This window comes from Aspergillus neoniger (genome assembly GCF_003184625.1).
Source record: "Aspergillus neoniger CBS 115656 unplaced genomic scaffold BO87scaffold_8, whole genome shotgun sequence".
In the NCBI taxonomy this organism is placed as follows: Eukaryota; Fungi; Ascomycota; class Eurotiomycetes; order Eurotiales; family Aspergillaceae; genus Aspergillus; species Aspergillus neoniger.
In genome coordinates this window covers 836,198-856,298 of record NW_020291136.1, presented here as the reverse complement: position 1 = coordinate 856,298, position 20,101 = coordinate 836,198, and the positions used below count along the sequence as shown (strand labels likewise).

Genomic DNA, 20,101 nt, shown 5'->3' with positions numbered 1-20,101 from the left:
ACTGACGGATCCATCTGCGTCCAAACCTTACTTGATCGTGTCAGACAAGCCCATCTCAACCACGTCATCCGCGGATACCGTCGGCGATAAGCATCACGTGCTGCGGGGAAAGCTATCGCCCGATTTAGTTTGATTTGATTGTATTGCATCTTATCTGCTGCCATCGGAGGTGACGGTCCTCGACTGCCCTCAGCCTTCCTTCTCCCTCTCTCCCTTACACATAAGCTTCTTCTTTGATCCTTCCCATATCTTCACATTAGCACTCTCCTCCTGCAGAGATTACTGCGCTTGGCCATGCTACGGTTGCCTGTACAGGCCCGTGGCCTCCTCAGGGCGCACCGCAACTCTCCCTTCCGCTATCGGCATGCGCCGAAGCCGCTTATCCGCCCTGTTCGCCGTGGATTCACCAGCTCATCAGCCACTTTCCCTACCTGGTCCCAATTCGATCGCTCAGATTTCACAAACCAGCCGTGGACTGGTAGTTATGAACCGGATCTTCCAACAACAGGGCCACTTGCGTCAGCTCCGGCTTTCGGAGCCCCTCGGGTGACTCCCAGAACGTTGAAGCAGTACCTAGACCAGTTCGTTGTTGGCCAGGACCGTGCAAAGAAGATACTTAGTGTCGCGGTTTTCAACCACTATCAACGGGTACAAGAGCTGCAGAGACGCGAGGAGGAAAATGCGGAGTTGCTAGCGAAACGTGCGCGCAGAGAGGCGATTGAGCATCACCCGGTCGAAGGTAGGTTATCCGCATTCCATTGCCTGTCATAAAACCTGAGCCAAGCTAAGCTAGTCAGACGAATTCCCAGGTCAGCAACAAACCGTCAATACAACCCCCGAAGCAGGTACATTGCCTACGTCAGCGCAGCCTGGACTCGACGATTCGTCGGAGTTACAACTGGAGAAATCCAACATCCTTCTACTGGGACCATCCGGCGTTGGAAAGACACTTATGGCAAAGACACTGGCGAGGATACTATCCGTCCCATTCAGCATTTCGGACTGCACACCGTTTACGCAGGCAGGTTACATCGGAGAGGATGCAGAAGTATGCGTACATAGGCTTCTGGCCGCTGCGAACTACGATGTTGAACAAGCGGAGCGCGGCATAATCGTCCTGGACGAAGTGGACAAAATTGCCGCAGCAAAGGTCAGCCACGGGAAGGACGTCAGTGGTGAAGGAGTACAACAAGCCCTCCTCAAGCTCATCGAGGGCACAACGGTACAAGTGCAAGCGAAACAAGAACGAAGTGCACCTCGTGTCGGCAACTCCCCCAACACATTCCCCTCCAACAACCCACTAGGGAACTCTCCATTCAACCCCAATGGCGGAAACATGCCCCAGAAGGGCGAGGTCTACAACGTCCGCACAGACAACATCCTCTTCATCTTCTCCGGCGCCTTCGTCGGGCTACACAAGGTAATCATGGACCGGATATCTCGCGGATCAATCGGCTTCGGTCAACCCGTCCGCGGCTCAGCCCTCACAAACAATCGATCTCGCGACCACACACCGGGAAACAACGAACCGATTCCCATCCTTCCAGGATCCGAAGAAGAAGCCCTATACAGAAAGCACCTCCCCTTCTTCACCTCGGCCACCGCTCCCAACTCCCCCGACAGCGAACCAACCTACTTCAACGCCCTCGACCTCCTCAACCCCATCGACCTCCAAAATTACGGCTTCATCCCCGAACTAGTCGGCCGCGTTCCCGTCACCGCCGCCCTCTCCACCCTAACCACCCCTCTGCTCGTGCGCATCCTCACCGAACCCCGCAACTCCCTCCTAGCCCAATACACCACCCTCTTCAGCCTCTCCGGCATCGAGCTCCGCTTCACCACTCCGGCCTTGCACAAGATCGCCGCCAACGCCTTCACAATGGGCACAGGCGCACGTGCCCTCCGCACCGAACTAGAAACTATCCTCAGCGACGCGATGTTCGAAACCCCCGGTTCAAGCGTCAAATTCGTCCTGGTCACCGAATCTGTCGCGGAGCGGAACGAGAAACCTATCTATCTTGCGCGCGGGCAAGGCGGACGCTTCCACTCCATGATCGCCGCCGAGGAAAGTAAGTGGGAGGAGAAGGTTCGGAGAGAGAAAGCGGAGAAGAGTAAAGATAAGAAAGCGAAGACGCAGCCGGCGGATGAACTTCCCCCGATTTCGAGTTTCAGGGAGTATCGTACGCAGACGGCTGGGTTTTAGGTGTCGTTCGCTTGGATTGGATGTTGTTGGTGAAGACATTGTACATTGGAACGGGAGAGAGAGACCATGGGACATAAGCAGGCAGTCAGGCAGTTGATCCTGTTGTTTTGACCCTCAGTCGGCTATTACTAGTCGGATGGATTATTCCTATAAGCTAGTTGTTTTGGGCGTTTTATATCAGTGTTGATACCTTCTATTGCGTACTATGTACTTATTGCTGCTGCTGCTGCTGCTGCTAGTACTTATCGGCCTGTCTAGTATTTACACGCTTCATTCTCTATTGTTGATCGTCTGTATGGAATATTAGCTGGAGTATTGGCTCAAATACCGGGTTTGATTATTATCAGGACAGTCTTCTTTCCGTTTTTCCATTTACAATAAGAAACGGTTACTACACAAATTAACAATCGACGAGTGGCACACCACCGTCCTCAAACATAACAACGAACTCACGCCCACTGGGTATAGGAAACAGAGAAAACGATAAATAAGAAAGAAAATTGGAAAGTTAAATATCTGATAGGGAATTTCTTGAGAAGAAGAAGTCGGTTCACCACCGCTCGTTACACACAATCTTTCTTTTTGCCGTCATATTTCACGAAAGCTCATCTGTATGGATTCGGATAAGAAGGTACTCCGCCAGGTACCCGACCATAGTAGCTAGCTCCATCCATATCCCTGATCATTGACATGGATGAAGTCCGAGACTTAGGCGTTCGAGGCGTGAAGGACTCCGATGGAGCTCGTGTTTCAGACGGTGTACCTGGTCTAGAAGAAGTAAGAGAGGCAGCAGAGGCTGCTGAAGACGAGGAAGGAGCAGCAATGACTTTTGACCAGTAGTATCTATAGCTGATTCCGAGTGCTTTCATGAACTCCCTCGAGCCGCATTTAATGTCGATGTGTTGCCATTCTTTCCATCGGTCCAGGGGTGTTGTTTGCGTAAGGACGATCAAACGTCGGTATCGGTGGCGATGGATCAGGCCCCAGCCGGCAAAGAATTCAATAAGGTGATCTGCATTGCGCTGGTCTTGGGTTAGGCCTTTGGGGATGTCTGGATTATCTGCTTCAGTGCGGGTGCCATAATTCGGAAGGCTGGGAGGGGATATGGCGTTGCTTTCGAGGTAGTCGTCATGGGCTCCGGATGATAACTCGGCAACGGGGTTGTCATTTGCGGGAACGCCGCAACACTCTAAGACTAAACGGTACATTGTAGGCCATCTGAAGATGGAGTTTTCGGTTAGAGATATTAGGATCTCGGTTGGGTCTGAAGGGTCATAACGTACACTCCGCGTGCTGATTCCTCTGCACTTTCTGATTGTTGCAAAATCCAGTCCAGGATAGCGGGCCGGAACATGATCTTCCAATATCCCGGGTACTTCTTCTTGACGAAGTCAGCAAACCACGCCAGTATCGCCATGGTTGCTTTCGGATCCTGGAGCATTATGTCTTCCGTCACCAATATAGCCCCGCCATGTGGGAAAATGCGCTGGAAGTGGGAGTGGTGACCGGCATATTGGAGAGGTTTGGCCAGAGAGACGCTCCAGAAGTTGATCGGCTTGTTGACGAGGTTTTGGAAGAAAGACAATTTGTTGAAGTTGACCCAGCTCTCGTGAACCTGCTTAAATGTTGGTCTTCCAGTGCATCTCGACCTCGGTGGGAAGCAGAACATACCAAAACCACCCCTACTTGGACAGCTCGTGCAAATTTCTCCCAGTCATCCTTCTGCTGCCAAGTATATATAACAGGGTTATGTTTCTTTAGAAAGGCATGGAGAATTACAAGTTCACTCTGAAGTATCTCGGACTCGAACAAGAGAAAGAATGCTTCTGCTCTCTGCACCTTTCCTGTGGAGTTCACTGTCACTAGAGTCTCATAAGATACTCCAAATTCTGTTTCGAAAATGCTTCCCAGATCGGCCGTAGGTGCGGGGGTTGCTGGGTCCTGTACGCCTGGCGCTGAAGCAGAACTATGTTGTTCATGGATCTTCATGGGTTCGTTTTGTTCATCGTCGAGTTCCATGGGTTCGTCTTGCACTTGGCTGGTAGACTCGTTCGTTTCGGCCGAAGCTGGCTCCAGAAGCTTCTGTGAAGAGTCTAGCTTCGCTGGACTGGACATTTTCTCAGACTGTAGCTTCAATGGCTCTTGTAAATTGTCTGGCTTCACGGGTATTCCAATTCTGTTCAATTGCCGTTCTGATGAATCGACCCCTCGTGGCTTTGGTGATGAATCGACCCCTCGTGGCTTTGGTGATGAATCCGACCTAGTCTCAATAGTGACTTCTTTGGATTGCCTTTCTGTTGATGTGTTTTCCTGCTCGGTTGATGAAATTGACATTGGGGCGTCGACGACGTCTTCTATGCCGTCACATCCACTCCGAGGTAATTCATAATCCAGAGAATCCCTCACGACAAGTTCTTGGAGGCGAGTATCTGTCCACCGGTCGTCGGCTCTTGCCCTAGATGGCAGTCGCTCAATAAACTCAAGAGAATCCAACGGATCCCTCACAACAAGGTTAAGAAAGGTATCCGGCTCCTTCCTGAAGTAGCCGTCGTTGAGTGACTCGAGCTTCAGTGAATTAGACGGGTAGGCCAGTAACACGTTGTGTGGCGTACCCTGATTGCCTGGAAAAATCGCGAGAAGGTCGCCTTGCTCAAGCTCCCGTGCCATATTATATATCTTGGACTCCGTATCATTGAAACCCTGAATCCAGCCCCTACAATATGTGCGATGCCGCGACCGCTATGGTTGTTCAGATCAGCAAATAAGACTCATAATATACCGCCAAAGCACTTACTGAGTTATAACAGAGAACCTCATAATCCTCCAGCGTGCAGAGATGCTGAAACCAAACCTCAATGTATTGCCCCGCCTTAGTTGCGATAAGCCTTTTAGCGGACGTAGGGCTAAGACCACATAGTCTAGCTGGGCCAATGGACCTTTTGTCTGGTCCATAATACATATATACTAACACCTCACCGGGATTGCAAAAGCGGCCGGACACGAATTTAGCTTTGGGACCCGGCACCCTACGAGGTAGCTCGGGGACATCTTGGCCCGATTTTTCGCGACGGTCGTACTTGATCTGATCTTGATTTAGCGGATCACTCAGCGGGCCAGACAAGTGAGCAGGTGCATCTGAGTGATCAGCCTCCGTGAGTGGAACAGACTGGTCAGTCACGATTTGGACTGAATCTCGATTTTGGTCAACAGATGGGCTAGTATTGCAAGGACCGGACTTGAGAAGGTGCAGAGGTGTTTTAGACGACCAGTCTGACGGTCGAACAAGCTCTAGTTGATCAATATTGGGATCTGGCTCTCTGAATTTAGCTTTCTCGTGTTTTCGCCTCGTTGACAGGTGCGAAAACCACTTCGCAGTCTCCTGGGCATTGTTGGAACGCAGCGTAGCTGATGCTGGCGCTAGCGCTGGCTTTGGTTTTTGTCCACTTCCAAACAGGACCGGCGGTTGCTTCGCCAGGGCATGCTGCTTTTTGAAAGGCAGTGAGCGAATGCTGGGTGTGTAAGTGGGCGGCGTTTGTGTACTCTGTTGTCTTGCACTCACACGGGAGTTGCTCCGAGGGATTGAAGATTCAATCACGGGGCCCTTCGTGGGTAAGCCAAGCCGTTTCCTTTTGGCATCCCTTCTGCGTCTCTTTTCCTCTTTTGCCTCCTGGTGTTTCAAGTTCTTTCGCTCCCAGTTGGCTACGTCATACGCTTCAAGCTTCCCTTCTCCAATCTGCTGTTTCCTGCGTTGCCAGTCGATAAGGGTCTCTGCCGTTTTGAAGGATTCCACAGGCTCCCAAGTATTTCTCCACTCAGGGTAGTTGGCCCATTTGACCAGGTACCTCTTTCCGTCTGGGAATTTGTGCTCAGCTAGGATAGCTTCCACATCATACTCAGAAGCCTGTGAGCTGGCCGCAGTTGAGGTGATGGAAATGTCATCATCACTCTCATCCTGCCTCCTTGTCATTGCCGGATTGTGCAGCAACACTGATACTGAATGGAATTGGGTGCGTAAGGATTTTCTGATATGTGGAGCCCAAGGAATGCAGGGCGCAACAGAGAGCCAGAGACGCCAATTAAGCTACAGGACAGCCACCTAACATAGCATAGTGGGCCGTGTGAGCTGGACTTGAAACCAATGAACAGGTAGTTGTTTAAAGCCAGCCAACTGCTCATGTAAGCGCGATTGAAAATGTAGATTAGATTCGCACTGGTAAGTGCGCACGGCAAACATACAGCGGAAGAACTGCAAGACCGATCATGGGATGAAGAACAACCAGGTCACACAAACACACACTTACGGACACATACAGTGCACCTAAAGGAGCTGTCCGTGTGGATTGCAATCTCCCCCAACAGGATACTTACAATAATTGATCAATAGATCAGGGACTGAAGTCCTCGCGCCGCCCACCTGCATATGCGCACGTGACTAGGCGCTAGGCCCGAAGGGGCGACAGTGCACTCGGCACTGCGAACGACGGACGGGAATCCGTAGGGAGAAAGTCAGTCTGGATAACCTCCTAATCTCCCTGCCCCGGTGCCTGCCTCCCCCTACACTCATCGGTAAGTTCCTCCGTTCCCGCCTCCCGTCCGTTACTTTTAAACATCCCTTCTCCTCGCTCCCCCCGAGTACCTCTGTCCCTTGGATGTGGTCCTGAAAGCTGACAACGTTGCGCCCCTCCTCTCAGAAAGTCAGACACTCTATTGCCCGGATTTCCTTTCAAAGAGCCTCCAACCCTCCCCTCCAAGCTCGACCACGTCGTATCCCTTCCCAGTCCTTTAGATCTTACGTGTAACAAACCTAAGCGAGCTCTCGCAAACCACCCCTCATGGCTAACGACGAGTACGATGTGAGTATCCTCTTTCTCCCATTCGCACCCCTTGCCAAGTAACGGTATAACTAACGGGTTACTTGGTAGTTTCTCTTCAAAGGTAAAGTTGCCACTTCCCGTCTCCGCAGTCGCCGCTCGATCCCGTTGCCTCTATTGTCGGCCGCAAATTCGCGATACACGGCTAACCAACGACGGTTTGCTCTGAACAGTTGTCCTGATTGGAGACTCTGGTGTTGGAAAATCCAACCTTTTGAGTCGTTTCACCCGTAACGAGTTCAATCTGGACTCCAAGTCCACCATCGGTGTCGAGTTCGCTACCCGCTCGATCCAGGTCGATTCAAAGACGATCAAGGCTCAGATTTGGGATACTGCTGGTCAGGAACGTTACCGTGCCATCACCTCCGCTTACTATCGGGGTGCTGTCGGTGCTCTTCTCGTCTATGATATCAGTAAGCACCAGACCTACGACAATGTCAACCGGTGGTTGAAGGAACTCCGCGATCACGCCGACTCCAACATCGTCATCATGCTGGTTGGTAACAAGAGCGATTTGAGGCACCTGCGGGCTGTGCCCACGGAAGAGGCCAAGCAATTTGCAAGTATGTTGGAACCTTCGCCGATGGCGACCCATGGGTTGAATTTGCTGGTGTGCTAACGTACTACTAGGCGAGAACAACCTCTCCTTTATCGAGACATCTGCCCTTGACGCCAGCAACGTCGAGCTTGCTTTCCAGAACATCCTGACAGGTTAGACGTGCCCCCGTAAATCCGTTTGCTAGACGAACTTCGTCATGCTGACATTCTTGTTACTTTCAGAAATCTACCGCATCGTCTCTAGCAAGGCTCTGGATGGCGGTGATGCCGGCCAGACCGTTCTGGGCGACCGCCGCGATATGGTGCGGATCGACGAGTCGGAGGACCCGAAGACCAAGCAGGGATGCTGTTAAGGGGCCACGAGATTGGGGAATGTGTGACACGTCAACCGCAACGACTTTTTATTTTTGTGATGTGATAATTGAACGGTCTTGAACTCTCTTTTTGTCTGTTACTTAGCCTCCTGGAGATGATACACAAGAGGGACGTTGTTAGGAATGGCACCTGGGGTCATGGACATTGTACGGCGGTGTTTGTTGGACATCACATTCTCCCGACACCTTGTTCGCTTTGCCTTTTATATCTTCTGTTTCCCTTTTATCACTTTCCTCCTTTTCTTTTTGTTTCCCTTTCTTGTTGATTTCCTCCATCCCCTTTCCTCTTTTTTCTTCCCTATATTCTAACCTGATGAGAAATTGATCTGAATAACGTCTTATTGCTTTTGCCCCAATGATGTCTGCCTGATGACGGAAACCCAAAACCCTATTTGGTTTAACGAATGTTGTTGTATCTCCCCACTTTCCCCTCGGCGTCTTATCCGTGGCTCTACAGGATTGTCTGTTCGGTATGCACAGTGTGTTTTGCTAAAATTACTCGCCTATAAATGCAATGAAAGAAGAAAAGAGACGAAAAAAATAAAATAAGAAAGTGACCCGTAAGAAAAGCAAAGCAAGCAATCGTCCCTTCTGGCCGCCTCGGATGGGGCCCGACGCCCGTTGGTTTGCCCGTTACTAGCCATTAATAACTCGCCAACCCCATGCGGGCATCACCCCCCGATCCACTTTTGACCCGGGAGCTCCACAGCTACTTTTCTCTTTCCTCTCTCTCTCTCTCTGTCATCGCTACACACGGTACTCACTTTGTCTTTACCATCATAAGTTACAATGTAGGAGAATATCTAGTTTACAGATGAACTATGTACACAGATACTACACAATCTCACAGCCACCTTTCCAGCCCCCACTCATCCTTCCTAACTACTAACCAACCACCCCGGCAATTCCTTATGTAAGACCGCCTCGGTTTCAAGGTCCTTCCTTCCTTCCCCTTCACAGCGGTCTCCACTCACTCCTACCCACTGTTAGCCGCCGCGGCTGAATTTATTCCCCGTCTGGTTTAGACTGGGTTGATCAGGGGGGAAGTGAAGGGGAGAATTGACTAGGGGGTGTTGTTTTTTTCTGACCTGACTGCTTTGCTTTTTCTGGTGAGTTGGGGGCTATTTAGCTGCGTATTAGTGACTTGCGTGCTGGATTGTATTAAGGGTAGAGATATATGGTGTGTGTGGGTTCATGGGTAAAGGGATGCCTTCTTATAGCAAAGACAGATAGATAGTAATAGTAGTGACTAGTTGTTGATTAGCGGAATAGAGTTCCGTTTGACAGGTAGCTATCTATCTACTAGCTGCGGTTGCTCTTATGCTCTGGGTCTGGACACGTGGGTTTATAGTTAATCACTTGGTTTGTGGGTAGGTAGATGTAGAAATTGAGCTGATTAGGGGTGAAGGGTATGATATCTCATTAGAGTTGCGACTATGTCTGTTTTGCTGTACGTAGCTACTACTGTAGAATCAGATGTCAGGAACGGGATGATGGGTCAGAATGGACACTTGCGTCTAGATGGCAGTGAGTCAGTCGTTTGCTTGGCGTGCATGGTATACTCTCTACTGTCGAAGTGAGATCAGATGTCCGGGTATGTCAGACACTGGGCATTTGTGAATGTTACCAATCAGTGCAGAGTAAATAGAGTCTGGGTTGCTTGGTAGAAGTCACACAAGGGATAACGTTAACATCGCACAGCTGATAATTTTCACTCTTTGGCTATTGTGAAAGTAACATGTCCCTTACAGTAATCAATATGCTACGCAATATGACAGCAAACAAACAGACACAGTTGCATCACATCAATCCCACACCACGCCTACCTCCCGGTCTGCAATAGCAGCTCGAAACTCATCAATATCATCTCCCCGCTCTTTCATTACCCACTCCAGCGTATCGCCAAACGTTTCGCCATTGTCGCGGAACCAGTCCCCAAAGGAGCGTACATAAGTCTCCACCTGTTCCTTAAGAAGTGTATGCTCCCGTAGCCAGATCACCTGGCCTGGATCGAGTTTCAGCATGTCCTGCACGACATAATAATGTGGGATCTCGTCACCCCAACCTTCAGAACCGGGGTCATGGAAGTAATCGTTCCGAAACCGCGACTTATATTTAGCGGGTGATTCAGTGAAATTGCTAGGGTGTGCGGTGTGGAAATACTGCTCGGCTGGATTGGGGTCCTTCTCGAATAGACTAGGTGCACCAGCGGGACTACTGCTCGAAGGGTAATTTAGATGGATATTGAACGTCAATTGATGGTTACTTTCCGGGTAGCGTTTTCGGAACTTGCGTTGGATGGTCCCGTTGCTGGGACAGATATGGTTCTGTACGATATCACCAATGATCAACCGCACGTCCTCAATCTCGGCCAGCTCGGCTGTGGACCAGTTGTGCAAGAGTTGGGCACGCTCGGAAACGATGTGTGGAAGGGTGCGGCTAAAGCGACTATAAGTCTCCGTATGAAAGGCTCGGTGGTACAGCCAGAGACGATAGATTGCACGGCGGAGACGAAACCGCTCATCATCATCCAGCGAGCGACGATTTTCAAAATCGGTCTTCCATTTCTTGACTGGGTATATGATTTCCCACTTCTGGGCCACGTGCCCGATCTGGACTATTTGCTTAAGGAGGGAGTTGGTTATAGGGGCGGTACGAAATAGGTGGGCACGTTGGCTGGTATTCTGTGTGACGATCTGGATGATATCATCCAATGGACCGAACTCAGACTCGGCAACATCGACGAGGATTTGTAGCTTATTGGACCGGTGGAAAACGGTATGAAGTCGCCGGCAAGTCATTGCAAGGTTCATAACATCGGTGACAGAATCGCATGAGCGAAATATATGGAGCAATAGCTCCGTGGCCAATTGATGGAAGGGCATGGTTCAATGATTTGAAGGATCTAGAGGCGTCAGCAAATACGGAGTACACCAGTAGGTCTTATAGACCGGCCACGCGTACCTAGTACAGTTGACTTGGGTCAAATGGTATGGAGAGAGTTATATTGTTCAATTGCGAGTCTTAGGCAGAGGTAGCCTCGGCGCTGTAGTGAGTCAACGCCGTCGCGATCACGATCTAACTCTAGGCCGCGACCCCGCCCTTGGGGGTGATCAAAACACAGTGGAAGCAAGACAGAGTGGAGGCCATTGTGGAAGAAGGTGCATGAGCACCCAGCAACCACCCAGCGCTGTATTGCGAAAGGGATGCCATGATGACGAGCGAAAGGGTGCAGTTGCGCTGAGGAAATCCGGGGCAGGCAAAGGGAGACCCGCCGCTAAGTCACTTGACAGGATCCCCTTCATCATTCCGCTTTCCAGCCAGACCGACGCTCCTCCGCAGATGCGCCATTGCTCCATTGGTTCACCAGCTACTCCGTACTCTAAGTCAAATTGCGACATATAGCTTGAGAACATACAGCACATTAGTTCAATGCCTCCCTTGCTGCAAGTCATACCCTTTCTTGGAAAGCTGAAAGACTGACCTGTCCCCGTTTACCCCATCACCGAGGCCCATAGCAACGATGTTAATCCACCCAGTAAGTCTAGGGGTTGTTTATTCTATGATTAGATCCATGGGATCAGGATAATAGTGAACCGTAGCATCAAAACTTTTATTATTATTTCACACCAGACGCCAGCAGGACCATGCATTCATCCCTCGCATCAATACATATACATCCCTTGAGGATATCAAGTCTAATAGGGCGTAAAACAACAGAAAGAACCAACAAAACGGGAATCCATCACTTGAACAGTTGCCTCGTGTCGAGCGCATCCGGCTTCCTCTCGCCTTCTCCCAGTCCCAGGGTCGACCGCTTCGCGAACCGGTCGGTCTGCACATCTCTGCGCTTGGCGTAACGAGCAGCCTTGCTCATGCGGACCTCGCGACGGACCTGGTTAGGGCTCACGTACTCCTTGTTCTCATAGATGACAGGACCGCCAAAGCTGCCCTCCAAGATGACAATAGGCGTAAGAACAAAGCGGGGGCCGATCTCAACCAGAGAAACCTCCGGCTGACCGTCCTTGCTCTTGGGAGCAGGCTTGGCATCTGCACCATCCTCGGACTTCTTTCCAGCCTCAGACTCGCGGATCTCGTAGACACGGATCCAGATCTTGCCATCCACACCAAAGACACCGATGATGCGGTCAATAAACGGCTTCATGCCCTTAACACCACGCTTAGGGACACAGAAGACACCGCGCAGCATCTCTCTGATCAGACCCCGGTATTCGTTGCCGGGTTGGCTCATGAGCGGACCCTGTTCGTCGAAAGAGCGATCGAAAACAACAAGACCACGGCCACCCTTGAGGCAGTTGCCGCTGAATCCAGCATTCAATTCGGCCATTGTGTGCAAGTTGGCGACGTGGAACTTGATCGTCGGTCCGTTGGGAGGGCGAGCAAGCCAAAGGTACAAGTCCTGACCCTGCTTACGAGCCTCGAGGAAGAAAATCACGTTGCAGGAGTGAAGGTCGGCGAGAGAGTTAAGGAGCAGGTTGTATCCAGCGGTCTTCTTCTTGGTATCGAGTTTGCTTTCCTTGTGAGTGTGAGGGAGCAGAGACGCAAGGTCGGCGAGCAGGTGTCGATGGCTGCAACAAACAGAAAATATCAGCATCACATTCGCATTTCACATATACCATCTGGACGGAGACATCAAGCATACCGGTATGTCACACCTCGGGAGGTCAGCATCAGTACACGAGTCTTGGGCATGAATCCCTGAGCGAGCTGCTTCTTGGCCGATTCGGTCGTAGTTTCTTCATCGCTTTCGCTGTCGGTGGTGTCGTCGGCATTGTCGAGAAGTTCCTCCATCTCAACATCCTCCTCATCAAACTCCTCCTCCTTGGCGAGCTGACGAGCTGCCTTCTTCGAAATGGTCTTGTAAACGGATGCCATGGTGTATGGGTTGTAGGGATTTGGAGACTCCGAATCTGTTGATCGCCCGCAAATTTAGAAAAAGCTGCGGGCAGAATAATTTTTGGCTGAGACCGCCTTCTACATCCGTGTATCATTAATCACGTGATGAATGCATTTTCCTACAGTTGAATCTAGATCCTTATCACGTGTGATCACAACAATCATGCCAATTGTTTATCACCTCAACTATATAATATGCCCAATATGCTTATAAGTTGCTAATTTTGCAGCTTCAATGGTTGCTTTTAGTTCATCACGAAACATAATAGCTGCACTCGTAGTAATTTTTGCTCTCCAACTCTCGAGTCCACCATAACATATTTTCACTGCTGGAAATATTACTGCCCTGCAAGATTACTCTCTGCAATAATACACAACGACTCTAAGGGAAAGAGTCCAAAGCTCTTGCAAGACCTGAAAAACCCTCCTGGGAGACCTTCATACCCGCGAGTCGATTGGCAAAGCCTAATTTCTCTGACAGGCTCCATTCACTTCCTCGACAGATTAGTGCGTATAGCATACCGGCTATAAAAGTGTCACCTGCGCCAATCGGGCTGGTTCAATGTTAGAAACTATCGTTAATATCCAACAATTGCCGCAAAGAATACAAACAATAACCCGGAACAAGAGAGTGATGAAAACATAGCCGACTTACTCGATGACTTGAAAGTTTGCTGCAGAATATGCAGGACCATGAACTGAAGTCTGTGTCTTGGGCTCAAAAGCCACAGCACCGTCTTGACCCCAAGTGCAGCACAGCAAGGACCTGGTAAAATTAGCACTCTTAGACTCAATGTGTAAAATACAGCAAGAACCATACGCTTTTCGTGTCAGTGGCGATTCTTTCTGAAGACATTCTTGAGCAGTATGATATCCGTTTCCCTACGAGTCGGTGGTTAGAAGGACGCATGATGTGGACTTCCTGATCAAGGGGTCCTTACTTGAGCCCAGCTCTTCGAGTAGAACACTACGTCAGCTTCCTCTGCTAGGTTCTGCAATCCCTCGCGCCCAGGCTTCTCAACCTCGACGCTGATAGTCGTGGATGGGTATCGCTGACGGAGATATCGGATACATGATAAAGTCACGTCAGGTATCCGACCCTGTTAACGAAGTTGTTAGCTCCAGAGAATACATCATAAATGTAATGACAAACCTCGAAATGGAACCAAGTTGGGTTGGTGAGATTGCCTGCAATCTGGGTAAACTCATCCACCGTCATCTCAGGCAGTTCATTGTAGTTGACAATGGTACGACTGCCAGACGATTCACTCTTGATGATGTAACTTGAGGCAGGCTCATTGAAGGCCTCTCGAAAGATACAATGAGATAGATTAACATGCGGTTTGAATGCCGACTGAATCTCTTGAGCAGCAGTAGACGCCTTCGCAGGTAGGACAGCAATCAGGTTCAGGGAGACATCAGCAGTTGATGGGCTGTTCGTTGTCAACTGTTTCAGGACTTCCAGAGAGTTTGGGCAGTTACCTCCCCGCCGATGGGAGATACTGGAAGCTCGTAGCTTATCATCTTCTCCAGGATAGTGGGGTGTTCTGATACGAAGAATTAGCTACTGAGATGATGGGAACTAGCAGTAGAGGGCGCCAACCAACGTTAGGATTGTATCCACATAGCATGCACCTATTGCGACCAAGGACATCTTGTTCACTTGGTAAGTCCTGCAAAGAGAAATGATATACCGAAGCAGAATATCTGCACCTTGTATGCCGAGAGGGGTATTGTGGTGGTGGGATTAGTCAGGACCCACTGTCGACATCATCGCTGGCAGTTGGAGATCCACGATCAAGTAAACAGTAGGGAAACATGGTCGAACAGGCAAGAGTGACACCAAATTTAGGTTTGAATCCTTTCTGTGAGTATTCACTGTGTAAGATTTGACATTTGTGGAAATAACCGTACGGTTGGCGGCTTCTCCCAAAGAGTAGTACTAGTAGTATCTAGTTATCGCGGAGAGAGCCACGCGAATATGCACAGAACCACGGTATCTTCCGTAAGTCTAGTTGACATATAAAAATAGCATGAGACATCGGTACTACCTGCTAATTATTTTGGTGTAATTGGTGTTTCATGAAAAGATAAATCATCCACTTTTGTTTACAGGCAGAGGTACGTTTCTGGAATATTAGTATGATTTATTTACTAGTAACATTTATCATGCAGCTATCTGTGCCTGCATTGCCTACTCAAACATAAAGGTTGTCATAATATACGTGTAAAAGCATGTAAAGTCTAAAGGTGACAGGACAAGTAGTGTTTGGAGATAATGTTCCAGGTACAGCTGTCTCGAGAAACTTCCAATGGCAAAGTAGAGCCACAAATAGGACCATTGATTACTAGTAGCTTTCACGGGTTACCAGTTGCCCTTGGCTGGTGAATATTTCGGTATATGTTCTGTCAACTCTCCCAATTCAGTTCTACGGAGATATTAGTAGTATGTAATAGCATCTCACCATGAGATATGACATGATACACACTCTTAATGGGATAGCAGATCAATTGCACAGTTATATCTTCCACAAGTATGATTATATCTTAGCGAGCCCATATATTTAGTGCCAAACAAGTACTAGAAATGGGAGATCTGGACTAAGACCCTGTCTGTATTCACAGAACATGAATAGACTACCCAGAACCGACTGCCTAGAGTGCATCTAGACCCAACCTTGGCTTTGTTTTCTGGTGGGCTACACCCAGTCCCCCAATCCTGTGCCAGCAGTCCGATTCACTAGCCCGCGTGCACGGGTGAGTAGCACCAATCAAGCTCGGTATTCCGTGACGATGAACAGGAACAGGGCGCTAGGCATCTGTATGGAGCCAATGTCCAACTGCACATACCCTGTCTATGTCAGAAACAAAGTGGAGTCCTCATGGCAAGCATGAATACAGTACTTCGATTCACTAACGTAGAAGATACCGAAAGTTATTCCGGTACTGGAATGTAGGTCTATAAGTATCAGGTCCAAAGCCATGTACATCGGTCTCTCATCATTCACCTTCTACATCTTTCTCCCACAGTGAACACTCCATATTCCATTGTGCTTGCACAGGAGGTCACCAAATTACTCACGTACATACGTTGGAGTAGCTGAGGCGATGGAAAGCCGGAGCCCAACTCCTACCAAAACCACCGTCAAGCCCAGTGCGTCTGGTACGTCCCTTCCTCAATATCCCCCTATGAGTTGTCCTCCCTGACATGAGTGCTTCTGGCATAGCAGGTACTCTGAAGCCTGACCTAACCATGAATCATCAAGCCGAGAATGATTCCGCATCTCCAACGAATCCATCATCTGCTACGTCCACCGCTTCCAACTACAGACGCACCAAGTCTATGATGTCGGTCGATGAGCCGGCCGTAAAGTTCTTGTACACCATTATGAAACAGTTGGACTTGAGAACGGTTCGTGGGTGAAGCTCTGGAAGACAGTAATAGTAGCTGACAACTGAGTAGATCGACTGGGCCTTGGTTGCCTCGCAGCTGAATATCTCCAATGGGCATGCTGCAAGAATGCGGTACTCGCGGCTCAAAGGCCAGCTGGAAAATCAAGGGCCCAACCAGAAAGTGGCGCGTCCTAAGAGAGTCGAGAACAGAAGGTCAGCCAGAGCTAGCTCCAGTAGGGCAGGGGCCACGACTGTGCCGGCGACTTCTTACCCTGACTTTGAACCTTTCGTCCCCATTAAGGAGGAAATCAAGGAGGAGGTCAAGGAGGAAAGTTACGGTGAGACAATGCCTCGTATGGCAGATATACCTCTCGCTCCTCCTCATGCCATGCATCCGGGACCGTTCTTCCCCCATATGGCATATCCTTGGGGATTCTACTACCCGCACAGATACAGTATGGATGAATACAACATGTACACACCGATGGGAGGATTTGCAGGTAGTTTCTACCAGCAGCAGCATCATGAGCAGCAGTACTTGCCATCTTCTATGGCTTCAGTTGGCTGGGAGGCCTATAAGTCTGATCCAGAAGACGAGGAGAAGAAGCTGGACGAGATCAAAGAAGAACCGGTCGACAAAGGCAAAAGTGTAGATAGAGAGGCCAAGGAGGAATTATCGGACAGAAAGTCTGAGATTACCGTCATTGAGGACTGACGGACATCAGTCTCAATTCTTGTTTCTGCATTTGAGATGGATAGTGGCAGGTAGAACTCGGTTCTTGTGGGATCTGGAAGCGGGTTTTCTGGGGATTTGTTGCTGGCTTCGACAAACGACCACAAAGACCGATGTCCCTTTGCTAAGACTATCCTGATAGCAGAAATATAATATTGCTTTTGCTTATGAAGTCATTCTTTAGTTGGGCGGTAGTTTTGACATTGATGGTTCGTAGCATCTTATAACCCGCTTCACTTTTCCCTCATACCACCACCAACAGATATTACCAGCTACACTGGGAGAGTGGACCGGGAGTTGGCTTCGCCGATTAACCTGAAATAGTATCGAACTGATCTGTGAGGCATCTCACATTTTGGCGTGTTTATACGGTGGGGCTTTGTGGCTTGACCTCTCACTTGTCTCTGTTATTCACCACCCGAACGGTCCCTCTTCATCTCCTTTCCATCTTGGTGATTAGCCTGTTTACTTTTACTCACTCCTCATATCTGAATCATCTAACCTATAGCCTCTCTACGTTATACCATTCAGAAAACCGAATACTCTAACCTTCGCCATGGATAAGGCCACGAAATCCAAGGCCGCGAAGTCCATCAACGCCGGTCTAGAAATCCCTTATGCAGACGCGCAGTTCTTCCTCGCCTGTCTGCAGTGCATGGGGGACGACAAACAGGTAAAATAATCTCTCATCGCAGATATAGGCTCTACTAATACCCACTTGCTTTTTTCAGATCGATCTTACCAAGGTTGGAGACATGATGGGTTACAGCAATGTTGCTTCAGTCGGCAACCGTTTCCGTGCCATTCGCAAGCGCTACAATTTGAACAATATTGAGGCTAAGTCCGGCTCTGGTGTACTCAAGAGTGCAGGTGCCAATGGCGATAAGGATAAAGGCGCTGCAGGTGCTACCGAGGCCGGTGATGGCGTCGAAGAGCAGTCTGATGACTCCGACGTGCCTACTCCCGTCAAGCCCAAGGGCAGAAAAGTCGCCGCGCGTAAGGGAGCGAAGGCTACTACTTCGAAGCCCATCCCTGCCACTGGTACGCTTAAGTCGGAGACCAAGGACCGCAAGCGCGGGGCTAAGTCGGCTGTTGTTGTGAAGGAGGAAGAGGAAGACGATGCAGACAGTCTCATGGAAGACAATACCCCGGATGATGGCATGGAGTGTGCTACGGCTTGAACTTCTACGCGCGATTCTGCTGAACGCTTATATGGATTTCAGACAACTGAGTCCATATAGTTTGTTCATTTCATTGTCTTCATTTGGTCTACATTGTCGTGGAAGGTCCATTTAGCGCGAAGAACTTTCAAGGAAGACTATCTGGAAGGACTGGAGATTGACGCAGTTTGTATTTCCCTACCACATTGCAGGGCTTGCGTTGTTACTGGTGTTGGGGAATTTACTCTACAACCCTTGATTCCTTTACAGATTCTGAACAGCTGGGTTGATTGGGAGGGTTCTGTAGCCTTAGAGCACTAATACCTGCTAAATAAGAAAATTAGCCTACTGACTGCCCACTCCGTCATAGCCGTTGCTCAGAAGTGCCAGAACGTAGTATCGTATCACTGTTCTCTAGAGACCCTTCACTTCTCCACCTTCCAGTCTGAGACGCCCGGACGGATGTCGACTATCTGATTCATTCACAAGAAACCTAAGCGAAGCCAGCAGTGATTCCGCTAACAACATTCCCTCAGCCCTCCGCTCGTCTCAGTGTTCCTGCCCTCCCACCTTCTTCCTCTTCTTCTCTTCTTTCTGCCTACTTCTTTCCATCCTCCTCCTCTATCTCTCCTACTCTCATCCCTATATCCACCGTTCACACCTTCCCAAGCTATCATCCTCTCTAACACTCGACCGAGTCCAAGATCACACGAAACGAGAGGATTTTACTCACATCTACTCACGCCTCGCCGTTCTTGCAACTTGAATCGAGCAGAAATAAACCCAGCTCAACATGTCTACCACAACTACCCCGTCCAAGCCCAACCGCATCACCCCGGAAGAGCAGCTTCAATTCCTCCTCAGCTGCATCCGCCACTCTAACAGCGGCAAGGTACGTACCCTTCACCCCATCTCATCATATCCTCCCAGAGCAAAACAGACTAATATAACAATCAAAAAGATTGACTTCACCGTCGTCGCACAAGAATGCAATATCATCACCAAGGCCGCTGCGTACGTTAATTATCCTGTCCCTTCAGTTTCCCAACCCAGTCATATACACATTCACACACACATACTAAATACATATTTCCTCCAACCCAATATCATAATCGCATGATCCTCCACATTTCACAAATAAACACGAATACTATACTACGCGCACTACCCCACTAACCTTCTACCACTAAATATAAACAGAGCCAAGCGCTACGAACGCCTCCTGAAATCACACGGCATCAACACCTCAGGCGGCCCACTCTCCTCTGCCAACAACACGCCCGCTAAGAAACGGACCGGGGCTAGTAGTACCAGCAATACTACCGCTACAGAGAGCACGACTACATCCACACCTACCAAGGGCAGAAAGCGCAAGGCCGATGGCATTAGCGATGCATCGAAGAAGGCCAAGGGGTTGAAGAAGATGGCTGTCGCTAGAGCTGAGAGTTTGATGCAGAAGAAGCAGCATGCTGGTGTTGGGATCAAGAAGGAGGAAGACGATGATGAAACCGAGGAGGATGAGGAGGTGAGGGCGGCTTTGTGGGAGGAGGGACTCTCTGATCGGGTTCATGGTGATGGTGAGGAGTTGGCTGTGAAGGAGGAGGCTATGGATGATGAGGAGGGGGCTGAGGGCGATGATGTGGAGGTGGATGAGGCTTGAGGGCTTTGCTTTCAATTGCCCTGAATTACTTGATTGATTGGTCGGTTGGGTGGATGATGCAATTCAAGTTCAGGGGAGGATGAGTTACTGGTTTGTCAATGATGGGGCAGAAGGAGGTTGGATGCGCCGTGACTTTTACTTGCGGGCTTGGTTGTTATTAGGTTGGGAGATAAAGGATGGATATCGAATCATGCGATACTCCAACAGGATACTATGATGGACTTCAGGACTT

The 20,101-nt window shown here is 49.5% G+C and overlaps 8 protein-coding genes across 8 annotated transcripts; 5 read left to right on the top strand and 3 right to left on the bottom strand.

The window, feature by feature from the left end:
* The first annotated feature begins 9 nt into the window (after positions 1-9).
* Positions 10-2,541, top strand: BO87DRAFT_354317 (putative ATP-dependent Clp protease). Its single transcript, XM_025621276.1, has 2 exons — positions 10-739; positions 798-2,541. Exons 1-2 carry the CDS (start codon positions 295-297, stop codon positions 2,201-2,203), a joined length of 1,851 nt encoding a protein of 616 aa, XP_025482319.1. The 5' UTR covers positions 10-294; the 3' UTR covers positions 2,204-2,541.
* On the bottom strand, positions 2,539-6,549 carry BO87DRAFT_354315 (putative Chromo domain protein Chp1p). Its single transcript, XM_025621275.1, has 4 exons — positions 4,998-6,549; positions 3,875-4,942; positions 3,487-3,818; positions 2,539-3,421 (listed from the first exon to the last, which is right to left on the bottom strand). Exons 1-4 carry the CDS (start codon positions 6,168-6,170, stop codon positions 2,809-2,811), a joined length of 3,186 nt encoding a protein of 1,061 aa, XP_025482318.1. The 5' UTR covers positions 6,171-6,549; the 3' UTR covers positions 2,539-2,808.
* Positions 6,550-7,246: 697 nt separating this feature from the next.
* Positions 7,247-8,180, top strand: BO87DRAFT_452864 (Rab family GTPase; the record flags this gene model as incomplete). The annotated part of the gene is made up of 3 exons (XM_025628518.1): positions 7,247-7,637; positions 7,705-7,785; positions 7,855-8,180. Coding segments are annotated over 3 exons (603 nt in total), but the record flags the coding sequence as incomplete, so codon positions are not given.
* Positions 8,181-9,811: 1,631 nt separating this feature from the next.
* On the bottom strand, positions 9,812-12,947 carry BO87DRAFT_405073 (Brix-domain-containing protein; the record flags this gene model as incomplete). Its single annotated transcript, XM_025625913.1, has 6 exons — positions 12,670-12,947; positions 11,756-12,595; positions 11,685-11,688; positions 11,127-11,246; positions 10,700-10,864; positions 9,812-10,417 (listed from the first exon to the last, which is right to left on the bottom strand). Exons 1-6 carry the CDS (start codon positions 12,900-12,902, stop codon positions 9,812-9,814), a joined length of 1,968 nt encoding a protein of 655 aa, XP_025482316.1. The 5' UTR covers positions 12,903-12,947.
* A 253-nt stretch (positions 12,948-13,200) lies between these two features.
* BO87DRAFT_457147 (ketohexokinase) lies at positions 13,201-14,580 on the bottom strand (the record flags this gene model as incomplete). The annotated part of the gene is made up of 6 exons (XM_025628780.1): positions 13,201-13,477; positions 13,579-13,689; positions 13,744-13,805; positions 13,865-14,023; positions 14,077-14,470; positions 14,531-14,580. 6 exons carry the CDS (start codon positions 14,575-14,577, stop codon positions 13,306-13,308), a joined length of 945 nt encoding a protein of 314 aa, XP_025482315.1. The 3' UTR covers positions 13,201-13,305.
* Positions 14,581-16,031: 1,451 nt separating this feature from the next.
* BO87DRAFT_423810 (uncharacterized protein) lies at positions 16,032-17,031 on the top strand (the record flags this gene model as incomplete). The annotated part of the gene is made up of 3 exons (XM_025627192.1): positions 16,032-16,086; positions 16,151-16,335; positions 16,387-17,031. The coding sequence occupies 3 exons, from the start codon at positions 16,032-16,034 to the stop codon at positions 17,029-17,031; spliced, it is 885 nt and encodes a 294-aa protein (XP_025482314.1).
* A 516-nt stretch (positions 17,032-17,547) lies between these two features.
* Positions 17,548-18,230, top strand: BO87DRAFT_414156 (uncharacterized protein; the record flags this gene model as incomplete). The annotated part of the gene is made up of 2 exons (XM_025626616.1): positions 17,548-17,722; positions 17,781-18,230. Exons 1-2 carry the CDS (start codon positions 17,606-17,608, stop codon positions 18,228-18,230), a joined length of 567 nt encoding a protein of 188 aa, XP_025482313.1. The 5' UTR covers positions 17,548-17,605.
* A 651-nt stretch (positions 18,231-18,881) lies between these two features.
* Positions 18,882-20,015, top strand: BO87DRAFT_452857 (uncharacterized protein). The gene is made up of 3 exons (XM_025628517.1): positions 18,882-19,101; positions 19,171-19,223; positions 19,410-20,015. The coding sequence occupies exons 1-3, from the start codon at positions 19,003-19,005 to the stop codon at positions 19,867-19,869; spliced, it is 612 nt and encodes a 203-aa protein (XP_025482312.1). The 5' UTR covers positions 18,882-19,002; the 3' UTR covers positions 19,870-20,015.
* Positions 20,016-20,101: the final 86 nt, after the last annotated feature.

Bases quoted from the DNA above. Each gene is read 5' to 3' on its own strand.
- BO87DRAFT_452857 (XM_025628517.1), top strand. From the start codon at position 19,003: ATGTCTACCACAACTACCCCGTCCAAGCCCAACCGCATCACCCCGGAA. The intron at 19,102-19,170 runs GTACGTACCCTT...ACAATCAAAAAG, and splicing joins GCCACTCTAACAGCGGCAAG to ATTGACTTCACCGTCGTCGC. The intron at 19,224-19,409 runs GTACGTTAATTA...AAATATAAACAG, and splicing joins ATCATCACCAAGGCCGCTGC to AGCCAAGCGCTACGAACGCC.
- BO87DRAFT_354315 (XM_025621275.1), bottom strand. From the start codon at position 6,170: ATGACAAGGAGGCAGGATGAGAGTGATGATGACATTTCCATCACCTCA. The intron at 4,943-4,997 runs GTAAGTGCTTTG...GAACAACCATAG, and splicing joins AGGTTCTCTGTTATAACTCA to CGGTCGCGGCATCGCACATA. The intron at 3,819-3,874 runs GTATGTTCTGCT...ACATTTAAGCAG, and splicing joins TCCAAGTAGGGGTGGTTTTG to GTTCACGAGAGCTGGGTCAA.
- BO87DRAFT_354317 (XM_025621276.1), top strand. From the start codon at position 295: ATGCTACGGTTGCCTGTACAGGCCCGTGGCCTCCTCAGGGCGCACCGC. The intron at 740-797 runs GTAGGTTATCCG...TAAGCTAGTCAG, and splicing joins TGAGCATCACCCGGTCGAAG to ACGAATTCCCAGGTCAGCAA.